The following is a 14474-nucleotide window of genomic DNA, read 5'->3' as shown; positions in this document are numbered from 1 at the left end:
CCAGAGAGGCTCGGTGTGGCTGACGGTGTTAGGGCTTTGTCCTGCCCACAGTGAACTCCTCACCAGCTGTGCTCTTCATGAAAAGCTCCTTCTGTGCTTTGTGGTGTGGTTAGATCTGTACCTGGAGTCAGTCCACTGGGTTTGCTTTCTCGCCTGTGGGGCAGGTGTGTGTAGGACCTCCAGGCGCCTCTTGGCAATGGTCTCAACTGTTGACAGCTTCTGCAAGTCCAAGCAGTGATCGTGGAGGCGCGGAGGAGTCCGTGTGTAACGTGGAAGTTGTTTGGAAGCTGCATTTGCAGGGAGGTTTGCGGCAGCAGCGCAGCATTGCTGTGCAGCCACATCTTGAGGTTCCTGCTCCAAGTTAAGACCTCTGGTGATATGCTCACGGAAGGAAGGCAGTTTAAGGTTTCCTGGTTGTTTTGTAGCTAGGCCTCCTTGCTTCCCCTTTTCTTTCTCATCAGCCCTATCTCTGAGCTCTTGCTGTTTCTTCCTGTTTGCCGTGGTGGCACCGAGCCCCAGCTGAAGCCCTGCTACCAGGCACAATGTGCTTCAGCTCGCCCCCCACTGCTGCATGGAGCTGGGGCCCCAGTCACTCGCTGAGTGCCCTGAGCCACGTCGAAGGGTTAGCAGCTTTCCAGCTGTGCCAGATGATGCCCTTTGCCAGCCAGGAGGCCAAGCAGCCCAGCAGCAGCTCGTCGGGACCCAGGACACCCGAGCTGTGGCTGCCGAGGGGTTGAGGGGGTGTCCTCCCCTCCACAGTGAGCTCCGGGCACCATGGGTGCTGCCAGCCCAGGAGCTCCTGCCTCGTGCCATGTTCGGGCTCCCATCTGCTGCCCGTGCTGCGTGGGGTTCAGAGACTGTCTCCTTCTGCGCTGCTGGGTCCTTTTATAGACAAGCATTAAGTGCATGGACTTGCATTCTTTTTTTTTTTTCCAGTTTTATGGGAAAAGGTAGTGCAGCTTACCAGTAGTTGCTGGAGAGGAGGCTCTGCTTCATTTTATAAGTATTTAAATTAAAACCTGATGCTAGAAATATTTATATGGAATCACATTTTAAAATATTACAGTGTGCTCTCTTTATAAAAAGTCTTAAGCAAAGGTATAAATAGAAGTTTCTAAAAAGCTGTTTGTTAATTTTCAACTAAGAATGTGGTTTATAAAGACCTTGACTCTCAGAATCAGTATTTTCAAGAATTTACGTAAACTGGATGCTCAAAATCTTACTCAGTACATTTCCTACAAGACAGAACTTTGAAATACCTGTTCAAGTTGATTTACATTTTTACTTCTTTGCTATATTCATTCTGTTTCAGTTTGTATCCACAAAACCATGTCTGAGTCACTAAAGAAAAGCAGGGAAAAGCTGCTGCTTTAACAAAAAGGAGAAGTGAAATTTTAAACTTTTTCATATTCTCATGCAATAGCACTTGTGAAAATAATTAATGTACTGAACTAGTTGCACAAAAGAAAGCAAAGATGCTTCTGCATCGTCCTCATTTAGACTCCCACAAGACATCTAGTCCAGATGCATGTCGTGTGCCTCGGAAGAAGTAGGTGCACTTCAGCCTTCTGACTTGGGACCAGCTATGTCTGAGACCGACCAGATGATGTCACCTGGTTACCTCAATGTTTATTAATCCCAAAGGACTCTACAGCTGTGGGAGGTCACTGGGGCGCAGAGAAATTCTGGCTGTGCTGCCTCAAAGACACCTTACGAGTTAAGAATTTCCCCATTTGGTTAAGGCTGCCCGTGCTTGGTATAACCATCCCGTAAGTGGTTTTGCTCCACGTGCACAGTGTGACAGCTGAGGAGTATGTTGGTTTAAATTAATTTGTTTCAACAGAGGATTGACAGTGTAAGAGCTGTGCTTTAGTTTGGACGCTTGTTCTCTTGCCTCAGATCATTACTGTGGAAGAAGCAAAACGACGAAAGAGTGTTTGCAGTTACTATGAAGAAGATGATGATGATACTTTGCCTGTCTTAAAGCATCACAGTGCTCTCCTGGAGAACATGCACATAGAGCAGGTATGGCTAGAAAAACCTCAGGTTTCCTTGTTAGCTGTGGTGGTGACTCTGCTGGGTGTGGGACATTTTGCCTGCTGGAGGCAACACCCATGCTGTTTAGGAGTTTGGAGAGTATTTAGCACGTTGGAGTGTCCTTGTGCAGGGTCCTGTTTGCTGCAGCACTGGCTCACCTGAAAAGCTTATTTTCATGTTTTGCAACTCTGGAGTTTGAGTTGTGGTACTGAGGACTGGCAACTCTTTCAGTGCCGGTTTTGAAATCCCTTTCACAGGTGATGTGAGTGCAGGCAGTTGGGCTCAGAATACAAGGCCACATGCATGTGGCAGAGATGTTAAGCTGCTGGCATCGTCTGCTCCTTTGGCAGCCATTTTTGGGCTCAGAAGCCCCTGCAGAAAGGGAATAGTCTGTGGCACCACCTGTGAGCCAGCCTGTTGAATATGTAACCATTTCCCCCTGTCCATTGCCCAGCTTGCCCGGCGCTTGCCCGCACGAGTGCAGGGATATCCGTGGCGGCTCACGTACAGTACACTGGAGCATGGCACTAGCCTGAAGACTCTGTACCGTAAATCGGCATCTCTTGACAGTCCGGTTCTCCTTGTCATCAAGGATATGGACAACCAGGTGAGGGGTGCGTGTTCTGCGGGGGTTGGACTGAAAGGGCAACGTCATAGAAAGTGGTTATTATGGAAGTGCTAGTCGTACCGTGAAGTGACATCATGCCAAAATAAGACATTGGTGTGTTTTTTCATATTTTCTACTGCTTAAACTAAACTTAGAGGCAGGAAAGTGCATCAGCGCTAATAAAAATACACACACACACACACACACAGCCTCGTAATTGCAATGAGTGCTCCTTGTAATAGTGCCCATGGCAGTATCTTCCTTAGGTATCTCAGTTAACGAGCTGTCACAGCCTCTGTGGAGGTCTGGTACTTCAGTAGCTCCTGGAGTTGGCATTCCTGTTGCCATTGTTGTCATCTGGCTTTTAACTTGCAGGATACGAAAGATTTGCAGGCGTACTTGCTTATCTGATGTACTTTACTAGTTGGTTCTTCTAATGTGAAACACCAGCTCAGTTGTTCTTTTGAAAGTATTTTGAAATATTTGGTTTTTGTGGGTTTTTTTTTTTTAATTTTGCACTGTCCTCAAAAGTAGTTTAATCATTTTATGCCGACAGATATTTGGAGCGTATGCTACACATCCCTTCAGGTTTAGTGACCATTACTATGGCACTGGTGAAACATTCCTCTACACATTCAGTCCAAATTTCAAGGTAAGTGGCTTGTTCGCTTTCTCAGATAAGATGTTTGGGCTCCACCTCTGAAACATTTACGAGATTTTTATGAAGACAGCATGTTTGAGTTTAGAAGATGTGCCGGCTGTTGATGAATGCAGTTAATCACTCATTGCTTCAATGCAATGCTTTAAGCAAAAGTGGCTGTAGTTACCTGAGGTGCTGAGAGGACAGGCTGCAAGGGTGAGGAAAGGGTTGTAAGTGGGTTGAAGGGGGAAGCAGGGAGGACTAAGGAATGGACCATCAAAGACTTACTGTGGAAGGCAGTGATACCAAGAATAGGGTATAATTTCACACGTGCTTAGGATCACAGTGACAACAAACCAGGCATAAGCGTGCTGCTGAAATATCCCTTAAGGATCAGAGCTTATGCATTTTTCAACATTGAACACATTGTTCCTTTTTAACAGAATGCCTGTTAATTTAGAGATGTAAGGAGCATTTTTTAAAACAGATTAGGGTGCCTTGTTCCTAGTTTTAAATATGTATTGTTTCTTTACTTTCTACCTTTTACCCCTTCCTCCTCCCCCTTGAAGAAAAAAATAAAACACGACCACACCAAAAAATACCTCCTAAGAGTTGGTCCCCAGTAGTTTTAGCGTACAAGAATCCTCACGGTCCAGATATATTTGGGTTTTTTTTCCCCTCATCAGGTATTCAAATGGAGTGGGGAGAACACCTACTTCATCAATGGAGACACCACCTCTCTGGAGCTCGGCGGTGGAGGGTGAGTGAATGTTTGGTTTTCAAATCATGTAGCTGACTTTTTTTTTTTTTTTTTTTTTTTTTTCCCAAATGAGAATAGGGACAGGGGTAGTTGCAAGAAAAACTAATCAGTAAAATGGGTGAACTTACTTTTAGTAAACTGTTTAGGGCAGATACCTCAGCAGTCTGATTTCTTTCGTAGACCCAGAGCAATTTCCATTGCTTAAAGAGAGTGGCTGACGTTAGGCAAGTAGGGTTTGTTGGTTTGGGGTTTTTTTTAGCTGGAAAAACCCCAGATGTCTTGGGTAGATACATGGCTCATTGCTGAAGAGCTTTGCCACTGGAAGATAGTCTCTAATGGCAGTTTTGCCATCAGCTTCTGAGGTTTCTCACATGTTTCCGATTAAAGTGTCATTGTTCTGTTGATACACAGAGCAAGGATACAGACAGTGCTTGATCAGATCCTAAGTTTCAAAGATCAGTGGGTGTGAAATCAAGGGCTAAGGCTGTATGACTAACGAACGCTGACTGCAGGCTGCGCCACGGGACATCTGGGCATGGTTTGCATCGGGAGTCTATAAACACCCCTCCTCCTCCTCCTCAACCAGGAGGGGCCATGTCCACGTCCAAACAGCTGGGGTAGGGCCCCCGACGTCTGCGTGCCGGTGTCGGCCACAGCTGGTGGTGCGAACAGCCAAACGGCACGGGGGGCCACGGGCTCTGCCCCACTCGCTGGCGCAGACAAAAGTGAGGGGGCTGCTCCGTGAGCTTCTGGGCGGGTGGTGTGCCAGGACTGAGCGCTTCACACTCGGTCTGAGAGGTCCTCAGAGCTACCTAGATTCCTCGGTGTCGCTCCTCTGGTTGTTTCTACAGCTTCCAGTATTTTTACTGTAATATGTATATAATCTGACATTTATTGTGTACTTCCTTTTTAGTGGCCGGTTTGGCCTGTGGTTAGATGCAGATTTGTATCATGGGCGAAGCAACTCCTGTAGCACCTTCAATAATGACATCTTATCTAAAAAAGAAGATTTCATAATACAAGATGTAGAAGTATGGACATTTGAATGAAATACTGACTGCCTTAAGGACTGGATCCACTAGGCACTTAAACGCTAACTAGAAGGTGCAGGCTGCCTCACAACGTTACACGCTTTTTCCTCAAGTTTGTACCAGAGCATGACTACGCAAAAAAAACCCTCCAAACCACCAACCCGAGAAAAAACAGAGCTGGTTTTGAGAGGCAGTAAGAGACAGAAGAGTAAGAGATCAGTGTGAATTGTTTTTTACTTCCTCCTTCAACACTCTTCCATCGAAGATATGAGGCTTATGAAAACATTCATGGTGTGTAAGTTGAAGACTTTTTCTGTAACTGTGAAAAAGATCCTGTGGGAAAACTATAACTATCTAGTACATTCCATGTGTATTTATGTTCAATGTACAAATGCTAACCAAAAATAAAAGGTTACTTTACCAAAACCTACAGCATACTGTTTGCCATGGAAAAGAATCAGAAATAGGTGTACACAGCACTTAAGGGAACATGTTTTTAAAATCTTTTTATTTATTGTTATTGTATAGCAGATTTTTTTTTTGTAAATGTATTAGCTATGAGTTTTTTCTTTTACTGTTTCAAATCTCAATTTGATACATAATTACTGTTCAGGTAGGCTTCTTATGCATTGGCATTTATTCTGAATCAATTTATTTGATTTCTGAAGTTAATTTTTATATTTTTGTTTTGTAAGTGAGGTTTGGTTTTCATTTTGCCCTAATTAGAGGGTTTGTTTTCTGGCAGAAACACTTGAGTGCATAATTCTGTTTTGGTTTTTTTTTTTTTCTGAGATGAGGGAGAAGGTGGATAATGCTTCCTATTAACTCTGCTGCCACATTCCTCTTACTCTATTATTATTTTGGCAGTGTATGGAGACATTGGGCAGAATGCCACCTGGTATAGACTGTGTCAGCTCTGTTGCAGTCAACAGAATTGGGACAGCATGCTCCAAGCATCTGCCCGAGTATTATTTGACTGTTTACAAAGGACATTTCTAAGAGAGGATTGTTTTTCTGTATCACCACCAAATGATTCAAAATAAGCCACCCACTGTGCTTTTATGAGCACTTCTCTACAAATTGAAGAATAACTGCTTTGTTAAGGAGAAAATACAATTGAGATATAGAGAGGAATGCTATTTCCGTAACAGGCCAGGTCATGTTAGTGTAATGCTTGTTTTCTTAGTAATTATTATATATATTTCCTTCCCGAAAAAGACTTGAAGCAACAGGCTGGCTTAGGATTTAACAGGCAACTAAATATTCTTCGTTGTTTTTCATGAAATAATCAGATACTTCCCCCCCCGCCCCCAACACTGAAAAGACTCCGTGTTACAAAATGAGAAGTTCGGTATATGGAGTGTGACAGAGGACTGGCAGTCTTCACTGTTTGCTAAAGAATTCTGCTTTCCCATTATGCCATGGTTTTGTTTACACAGTCCAGACCCGACCAACATTAGGACGCTGTCCTGCCCTTAGAGCCGAATGTGTCGTGGTCCTGAAAAAGGCAGGTTACAGAAATGGTAGCATGCTTCCATGCATTAAACAGTACAGTCTAATTTTGGAATACTATTAGCTGAGTAACACAACTGACTTCGCTGCTCTTTCCTTTTTGAATAGATTAAAAAAAAAAAAGGAGAAAAAAAAGCAGCCAAGTGGTTTTCTTTCAAAAGCATTACTAAATCTTAATCCTGCACAGAAATTTCACAGTCTAAAAGCCAATGCTATATACAGTAAGCCTGTAGCACGCTGCACGTGAGCTTTTCACGCTTCCCTTCTATGTGGTCTGCTACAGCCATAAATAAAGTTCTTATTAGTAGTGCTGTAAAATATTTTGAAAGTTATTAACGGCGTTAATGCTTTGGAGATACCAGGAATATCTGATACTGTTTTGCTCTTTTAAATGGTGGCAGACCACTTAATAGTTTAAAAAAAAACCCAACCAACCAAGTTCAACATTTTACATGCATTTCACCATTGCTACCTACAACTTACTCCATTATATTATCCTTGTCAGAGCATATCTAAACGCTGTGGTCTATATTCAAAACAGTGTTGTTCAATCAGAATTGTGACCATTGAAACTATGAATATTGAATATATGTAATGCAGTGCTATCACAATATTTTCAATAAAGGAATTTATGCATTCAGAAACTTGTTACAGATGTTTTCTCTTCTACTCACAAATTATAGTACATTTTGAAGGTGAAAGGATGCAGCTTAAGTTACAGGTTATGCTGACAAATACCTACGCCTCCCCTCAAAAAGAGAATTCCAGCAATATCATATTTTAGAAATGTGGTTAAGGAGATTGGAGCTTTGGGCGGGGGGAGGAGGGTTGTGTGGTATGGCATGTCCTAAAAATAGAGCTGTGTTTTGAACTCAGACTGTGACAAAGGGCTAAGAAATACCAGTAAACAGTTGACCTAGTAGTTCTCATTGCTTCTCTCAGCTGTAGTGCCTGACATGTATTCCGTCATCTTTTTTGACCAGCCTGTTCCCAGAAGTCAAAAGTCCACGTACATCATTTCTGTACGCTCCCTTTTTATGTTGCTAAAGCGTTCATGTATTTTTCTTTCTGTCCAAGCAAGGCGAAGGCATACGATGTCTTAAAAGTACTTGGTTCTTGACTTTATTATGGCATACAGAGGTGCCATTGAGAAAAAACAAACTACAATTCTCATGAAAGGGAACGAGTATGCTATCTGTGAACCTTGCTTTGAGTGAAATGGCGGTAAGAATTTTCTTCATGTAAACCAAGAGGAAAATTATGGTCACGAGTAATTTTTCTCTCAGAGGGAGAACAAAAGTTTGTTCTTGCCACGTGAAGCGTACGTACTTCAGTGGTACTCGGATGAAGATTTTTGCATCAGGACAGTGCTGGGATGCTCCTTCACGCTAAGGCCTGTACGTACCCCGGTAAGCGCGGGTGTCCAGTCCGGTGCTGGTTTCAGGGCAGTTTTTGCACCAGAAGTTTCACACAAAGCTGGCTTTAGAGCAAAGTAAACCCAGTTACTCTCGGAATAATCCTCGTGTGTGAACTTTAAAGCTTTCACTTGCCTGTTTGTAGCAGAGAGAAGGAGCAGGGGCGCCCGCTGCAGAGGGACTGCCTGGCGCTCCGCGGGACGGCAGCCGCTGGCAAGGTGGCTCCTTCAGGTGGAGCAGCCACCCGCCCCCTCTTCGTGCCAGCACGGCTTCCTCGCCCTGACAGAAAGGCACTTTTGAAAAACCTTATTCTAAACCTTGTGGCTCGTTGCCTTCACAGGCGATGGCGTATCGCCTGCGGGACGCGCGCCTCGTGCTGTCCGGGCTGCACGAAGAACAAAAGCACCGAAATTCCGTGGCAGTGCGATCGAGCAGGGCGAGGCGTTTCGAACACGAATTACGAAGAAACCGTTGTTGGGAACTGGAGGTTCGCCACCCCTCAGGGATACCCTCCGTGAGCTGTGGAAGCAGCTGACGGGCGGGGGGCGGCGCGGCGGCGGCCCCGTCCCTGGGCACGACGCGGCCGGGCGGGACGGGGCTCCGAGGGACCCGGTCGGGCGGAAGGCGTCCCCGCTGGCGGCCGCGGCCTGGGCGAGGCGGGCTCTGAGGGCCCCTCAGAGGGACCCCCACCTCCTTTTGCGCCCCGTCCGCTCCCTTACCGGCCAGCAGAGCTGGGTGCGCCGCGGGGCTACCTGGGCCGCCTCAGCGACCGCGGGGGCGCCGTCCCGCAACGGGAGGGGCGGGGCGCTCCGGCGGCCCGCGCGCGCCCCCTGGCGGCGCGGCGGGCGTGGCGCGGGAGGCGGGCGCGCGCGGCCCGGCGCGCCGCCATTGGTGCTCGCGCCGGGCGCCGGCCGAGGGCGCGCGCGGGCGGGTCGGCCGGCGGCTGGAGGCGGAGGGCGAGGGGCCGGGGCCATGGCGGGAGAGGAGGCTGCGGCCGCCGCCGCCGCCGAGGGGGGAGAGGCCGGGCACGGCGGCGGCTACGACAGCAAGTGCGTGTTCTGCAGGATCGTGCGCCGGGAGGAGCCGGGCACGGCGCTGCTGCCCTGCCAGGTGGGTGAGGGCCGCCCGGGCGCCGGCGGCCGCGGCTTCCCCCGCTGTCCCGCCCCGCCGGCGCGGGGGCTCATCCCGCGGTACCGGGCCCTGGAGAGAGGGGCCGCGGGGGCCGGGCCGGGCGCGGCGGGTGAGGCCCCGGGGCCGGGTGTTCCTCAGGCGGGGCGGGGCGGGGCGGGGCTGGCGCGGTCCGAGGGCGGCGGGCTCCCCCGCGGGGGTCGGAGGGAAACGTCGACGCCAAAAACCGTCGGGTTTTTCCTAGTTCCTTCAACCGTGACGTCGGGTGTGACGTTGACGCGGGGAGGGCGCGCTCTGCTACCTGCCCTTCACCGGTCTCCGCGTCCTGACCCATCTCCCGCCTCCTGTTTTCAGTACGAAGACCTCGTCTGCTTCAGGGACATCCGGCCCGGCGCCCCCCACCACTACCTGGTGGTGCCGGCGGAGCACCTGGGGAACTGCAAAACGCTGCGGGCCGAGCACGCGCCCCTAGGTGAGGCTGCGAGGAGGAGGACGAGGAGCAGAGCTCTGGAAGAGGGTTCTGCGCCGTCTCGGGTAGCGCTGGCAGGCGCACGGTGCCCCGGTGCGGGGTGTGAGCGCTGAAACGGGTGCTGTCAGCGTGGGTGGGCGCCTGCCCTTCCCCGGAGCTGCCGCGGGTGGGACGGTGTGGGGTTCTTCTGTGCGGTTCTACAAGAACATTGCGCCGGTGCGTGAGACCTCGTGTGCCTGCAGGGAGCCTTGGTGCCTCTGCACTTTGCTGGAAGTTCGGCTTTATTTTTAAAAACAGTTACGTGCCGCATCGTCGTGTTTTCTTGGATATGTATGCGACTTCAAATTGTATGAAAAATTATAGAACAATTTTATAACGTGCATATTTTATAATAAGTGCTACATTATTTTTCAGGAAACAGGAGTAAGAGGAGAAAGAGCAAAATGGTGTTCCAATAAGCATCAATAATCTTTGAAAAGATAAAATTCGACTGTGTTGAAGCTATGATGTATTGTTGATAGGCTTTTTTTTCCCCTTAAGAAAACGTTGTCGTGGAAGTAGTTGTGTCACCAGAAATGCCTGGCCAAGTGTGATAAGTAACTGAAAAACTACAGACGTACAGGCATGAGGAGGTTCCACCTCATGCAAAGTTACAGGTGATGCAAGGAAAGAGTTATAGTAGCGTGTTGCAAGTCTTGCATCACTGTATTTTGCTTTTAAACGTAGGGTGGTTTTCTCCAGAAACAGCTTCTGTATGTGTTTGGCTTCAAGGCAATCGCTTGGACTTTTGCCTTGAGTTTTTGTGTTAGGGTTGCTTCTCAGTCTTACGGTAATGAAACTTTGTGCTGGTAATAAGTAGGACTGAGAATTCTGTTACTTTATTTTAATTTAATTTAAATTTATGCACCATCTCTGAAACTTGCTAACTTATGTCAGGCTGCACAGGACCTAGAGATCGAAGTCCTGTAGCTATGTAGAGATACAACACTGGAATAAGCATAAATGTTATCATTCTGACCAGTCAGTATTTGTTGACTTTTTTATAAGGGTGTGGTGATACCATGGCTTTGGCCAAAGTTGTTAAGAGTAATACCACATTTAAAACATCATTAGTGTGGAAATCAGTAACAGCGGAGATTTTCATGTCAATCGTTGCACAACGCTGTCTTGACAATCTTTGATTATGAGTAGTTACAGTATTTATGTTTTGAAAACCCCATGTTTGTGATCTGTCTGATCAGTTTGTTGCAGTTAATACTCAAAGATTTTCTTTCTGAGGAATACCTTTTTTAAATTACTGGATGATATATGATATGTAAAACGTTACTTAAACATTAATTGAGATCTATTTATGTTTAATAGTGAAGAGAATGATGGAAGTTGGAAAAGCTGTACTCCAGAGAAATAATTTTAATGACTTGAATGATGTAAGGTATGTAATAGAAGCCTCCTGTGTTTATTGAGTATGTTTTTTACTTCTCAGAATGGTATTTTAGAAATAGTGGCAACAACTGCAAGTATGATTTACTGAAGAAATCAGGTCTGCATTCACTTACCGCATGACTTCGCAAGTAGAATGTGCTGGCATTGAATAGAAACTCTTTTTTTTCTGATGAGTTGCCAGCACAGGTTGCATTCCAGCTATGAGATTCTGTCTTGACCACATCTTGGGATAGAGAGGGCACTTCATACAACTTACCTAAAAGGCTACTCTTTAAATATGTGCTGAAAATATGCTCTAAATCCTAGATTCCAGAAGAGAGGTAACCTTTGTCCTGTTCAAGCAGGGCACTGCACTGTGATTCAGTCGTATCTGCATTCATTTGATTTCAGTGCTGCACCCTTTAGTTTAAGCCAGTACCTTTGATAGCCAAAGTAAATTACAAGGTGATGTAAATAGTGTGGAGTGTAGGGAACTGGGCCTTCATGATTCAAATAGGTAGAAACTACATTCATCTAGTGACAGTTGGCTTTCTGGCTGAAAACTAGATATGATATATTTAAGATACATTTTGTAAAGATACATTTTGTAAAGATGGAAGATTTAAAAAAGAAAATGTATCTTAGATACAGAGATGCGAAGTAGGAGGTTAATGGGCATTTGAAAAGGTTTCCTGGGAGCATAATGAAAAGAAAGGGGCATATTTTTGTTCCTGCCTTTACGTACAAGGAAAATGTGGTGAGTTCTTAATTCAGTTGATTGTGTTAAAGAACTTGCAGTGTTTCACTTCTTCCTGAATTAACATCACCAGTATTTTTCACTTGTTTTCCTTTTCTGAAGAATGGGTTTTCACTGGCCTCCGTTCTGTTCAATATCCCACTTGCATCTTCACGTCCTGGCCCCAGCCAGTCAGCTAGGATTCTTATCCAGACTCATTTACAGAATCAATTCCTACTGGTTTATCACGGTAAGTGTAATTTAGCACATAGGCCTTCCGGTAGGTTTTCGGTTGCAAGCTGAAAATATGACATCTTTCTAGCATTTTAGCTATGTCCAAAAATTCTTTGAGCGATGCTTTTTGTCATGGCTATAATTATTAATTATTTATATTTTGCATTAAATGTTTGAGAAAATACAATGTTAAAATGTAACTTTAATGTTTATGCTTGTTAAGGGAAATGGAGTGACAATCGCATTCACACTAGTTCTAGATCTAGTGTGTAGCTTAGGGTAAAGTGATGTGCTTCTGAGGACACTTTACAAGTATTTGTTCTTTAATGTGAAAGGATATATTCAAATGTGGTGGGATCTGTATTGTACACACCCTGGCTCATCTGATTTGGGTGAAAAACATGGCCACCTAATGATCGCTCGCATCATTTCACGTGGCTTTTCTCATCCTGTCATCTTTAGACTGAAACAAGCGTCTGCTTTACAAAAACATAGCTTGTACTGATTTGTGTCAGTAGAGGCGAGCAATGAGACTGAACTGGCACTGACTAAATCCCTGTTTGGAAATACCTCTCTGGAGGACTAAAGCTTACTCTCACTGCTTTGGTGTAGCAGAGAACCTGTCCACAGCATCCTGGTGTGATTGCACAGCCCCAAAACAGAGAGGCTGAAAAAGGTCTCTCTCATCCAAAGAATATAGATAGCCTTTTACTTACAGAAGAAAAACTCGGCTTCTTCGTAGCGGTGCCTCACTGGAGATCTCACCTGGCTCGAAAAAAGCAGATGTGTCTCTGCTGTATTGTAGAGTGTCACACAGATATTTGGCCCTCAAATAAGTACAGCTGTGTAGTTTTACTGCTTGCTGTCTTGGATTAGCTCAGGGAGATCTGTACAAAGTTTGGTTATCCAATATGCACGCACTTCAAAAGATATTTTGCCATGTTGTCAAGTTGGAAAATGTTCTTGAGTTGGTTTTGGTTTATTTGTTTGTTTGTTTGTTTTTAATTATAATGGCTTGAATGTGATACTTGTTTAAGAATGCAAAACGGGATTCAGATGACTTCATTTTCAGCTGCTCCATGCTTTATCTAGCTTTACTTGCTTAACTCCTGTGAAGTTGTTCTTGCCCTAAGTAGCTGACTGTATTTTTACTGTGTGTTATTTAAAACATGCCAAACTTAAGCTTTTCACCTTTTGACACGGTTCCTTTGGAGATCATAATAAAACCTCAAGCACGAGTTCAAAATGAAAGATTAATTCAGTGTGACTGGCAAAAACAGGCTGACAGTAAACGGACTCGTTTCGGAAGTGCCCGTGTTAGTCTCCGTGTGCCCAGTCTGGCCTGCTAGAACGCTGCTGGCAGACTTCCATCTGCCCAGAGCCTTGCTGAGGGCTCCGTGGGCTGGTGCTGTTACACGTACAAAATGCGGCTGTCCCAGGTATGCGCTAAACAGCCACGCGATGAGAAAAGGTATGTGTGAGTACAGTGACATAGCCAAAGCGTGGATGTCTATCTCGTGACGTGAATGCACTCTATCCCTCAGCAACATCTGTGGCTGGTGTGCAGCTGGCTGGGTGCTGAAAGGCCGCAACACGCCGTTGAGAGCATCTCCCAAAGAATTCCAGGTCTCACAGCTTGGCTGTTCTGAGCACTGCCATCTTCTGAGGTCTTTAAAACCACGCTGCTTTATCTGCTGTTTGCTCAAACATCCTCTGGCTGTCATAGGCTCTGTTTCCTTTTCTGATCACCTGAAGGGAGTTTGATGGAAACTGTGAAAAAGAGTCTGCTGTTCAAAGCAATCATTGTATTCTGCTTCTGTCGTGTGCTTTGTCTGTAAAAATGAAAAGTAAATGCTCTGTCAGTGTCACTCTTTTTAAAATGGAATTTTCAGTAACCTGAAGGCCCATGGTGTAGTTAATGCATTGCTTTCTCTCTCTCATAGGCTGAACAACTGATTGAGCGACTGCAAACTGAAAACGCTGCCAGTTGAAAGCACTCTTAGCCTTGTGTCGCTAGCTGGTTTGTTCTCTGCTTTGAACTCTGATTTAAGGTTGCACAGTTTGATATTGCCAATAGTATACAAGGATAAAAAAAAATCTTTAGTTCCTTATGAGGAAATACACAGAATGTGTAGCTGCCAACCTAATGCTCCCATTTAGATACCTGAGGCTGTAATTTTAATTTTCATTTTTTATTTGTATATATATACATAATACATGCATATGTGCAGAGAACTTTTCCTAGTAAAAGGCAAGGTGTAGCAGCAGAATGTACTGCAACTAAGGCAACAAGTTACTACTAACAGCATGTTTGTGGTAGCAAAGGGAATATTTGTTGCAGAATCAAGCTTTTATTTTGAAGATGCATTGTTCTGAGATCACAAGTAACATTTAAAACATGTAAGTTTCCATCTGTATTTGTATGATGTGTTAATTACGCCTAGTTATTAGTGGGTACATTGCTGAAAGTGCACTACTGACTT

General features: G+C 45.4%; 2 protein-coding genes across 9 annotated transcripts in view; both read left to right on the top strand.

Annotated features, from left to right (window-relative positions):
• NCOA7 (nuclear receptor coactivator 7) overlaps positions 1 to 7231 on the top strand; it is a 99137-nt gene extending 91906 nt beyond the window's left edge. For all 8 annotated transcript variants that reach the window (XM_075414112.1, XM_075414113.1, XM_075414106.1 and 5 more), the window contains 5 exons: positions 1900 to 2025; positions 2492 to 2644; positions 3201 to 3296; positions 3971 to 4044; positions 4958 to 7231. In XM_075414112.1, the coding sequence (XP_075270227.1) occupies positions 1900 to 2025; positions 2492 to 2644; positions 3201 to 3296; positions 3971 to 4044; positions 4958 to 5093 (585 nt within the window). In that variant the 3' untranslated portion in view covers positions 5094 to 7231. The remainder of the gene's footprint in view (positions 1 to 1899; positions 2026 to 2491; positions 2645 to 3200; positions 3297 to 3970; positions 4045 to 4957) is intronic.
• A 1702-nt stretch (positions 7232 to 8933) lies between these two features.
• On the top strand, positions 8934 to 14408 carry HINT3 (histidine triad nucleotide binding protein 3). Its single transcript, XM_075414105.1, has 5 exons — positions 8934 to 9112; positions 9485 to 9602; positions 10962 to 11031; positions 11881 to 12007; positions 13935 to 14408. The coding sequence occupies exons 1-5, from the start codon at positions 8975 to 8977 to the stop codon at positions 13980 to 13982; spliced, it is 501 nt and encodes a 166-aa protein (XP_075270220.1). The 5' UTR covers positions 8934 to 8974; the 3' UTR covers positions 13983 to 14408.
• Positions 14409 to 14474: the final 66 nt, after the last annotated feature.

The sequence above is a fragment of the Opisthocomus hoazin genome, chromosome 2, assembly GCF_030867145.1.
Source record: "Opisthocomus hoazin isolate bOpiHoa1 chromosome 2, bOpiHoa1.hap1, whole genome shotgun sequence".
NCBI lineage: Eukaryota > Metazoa > Chordata > Aves > Opisthocomiformes > Opisthocomidae > Opisthocomus > Opisthocomus hoazin.
The sequence above is the reverse complement of the archived record's forward strand: the minus strand, read 5'-3'. Positions and strand labels throughout refer to the sequence as shown.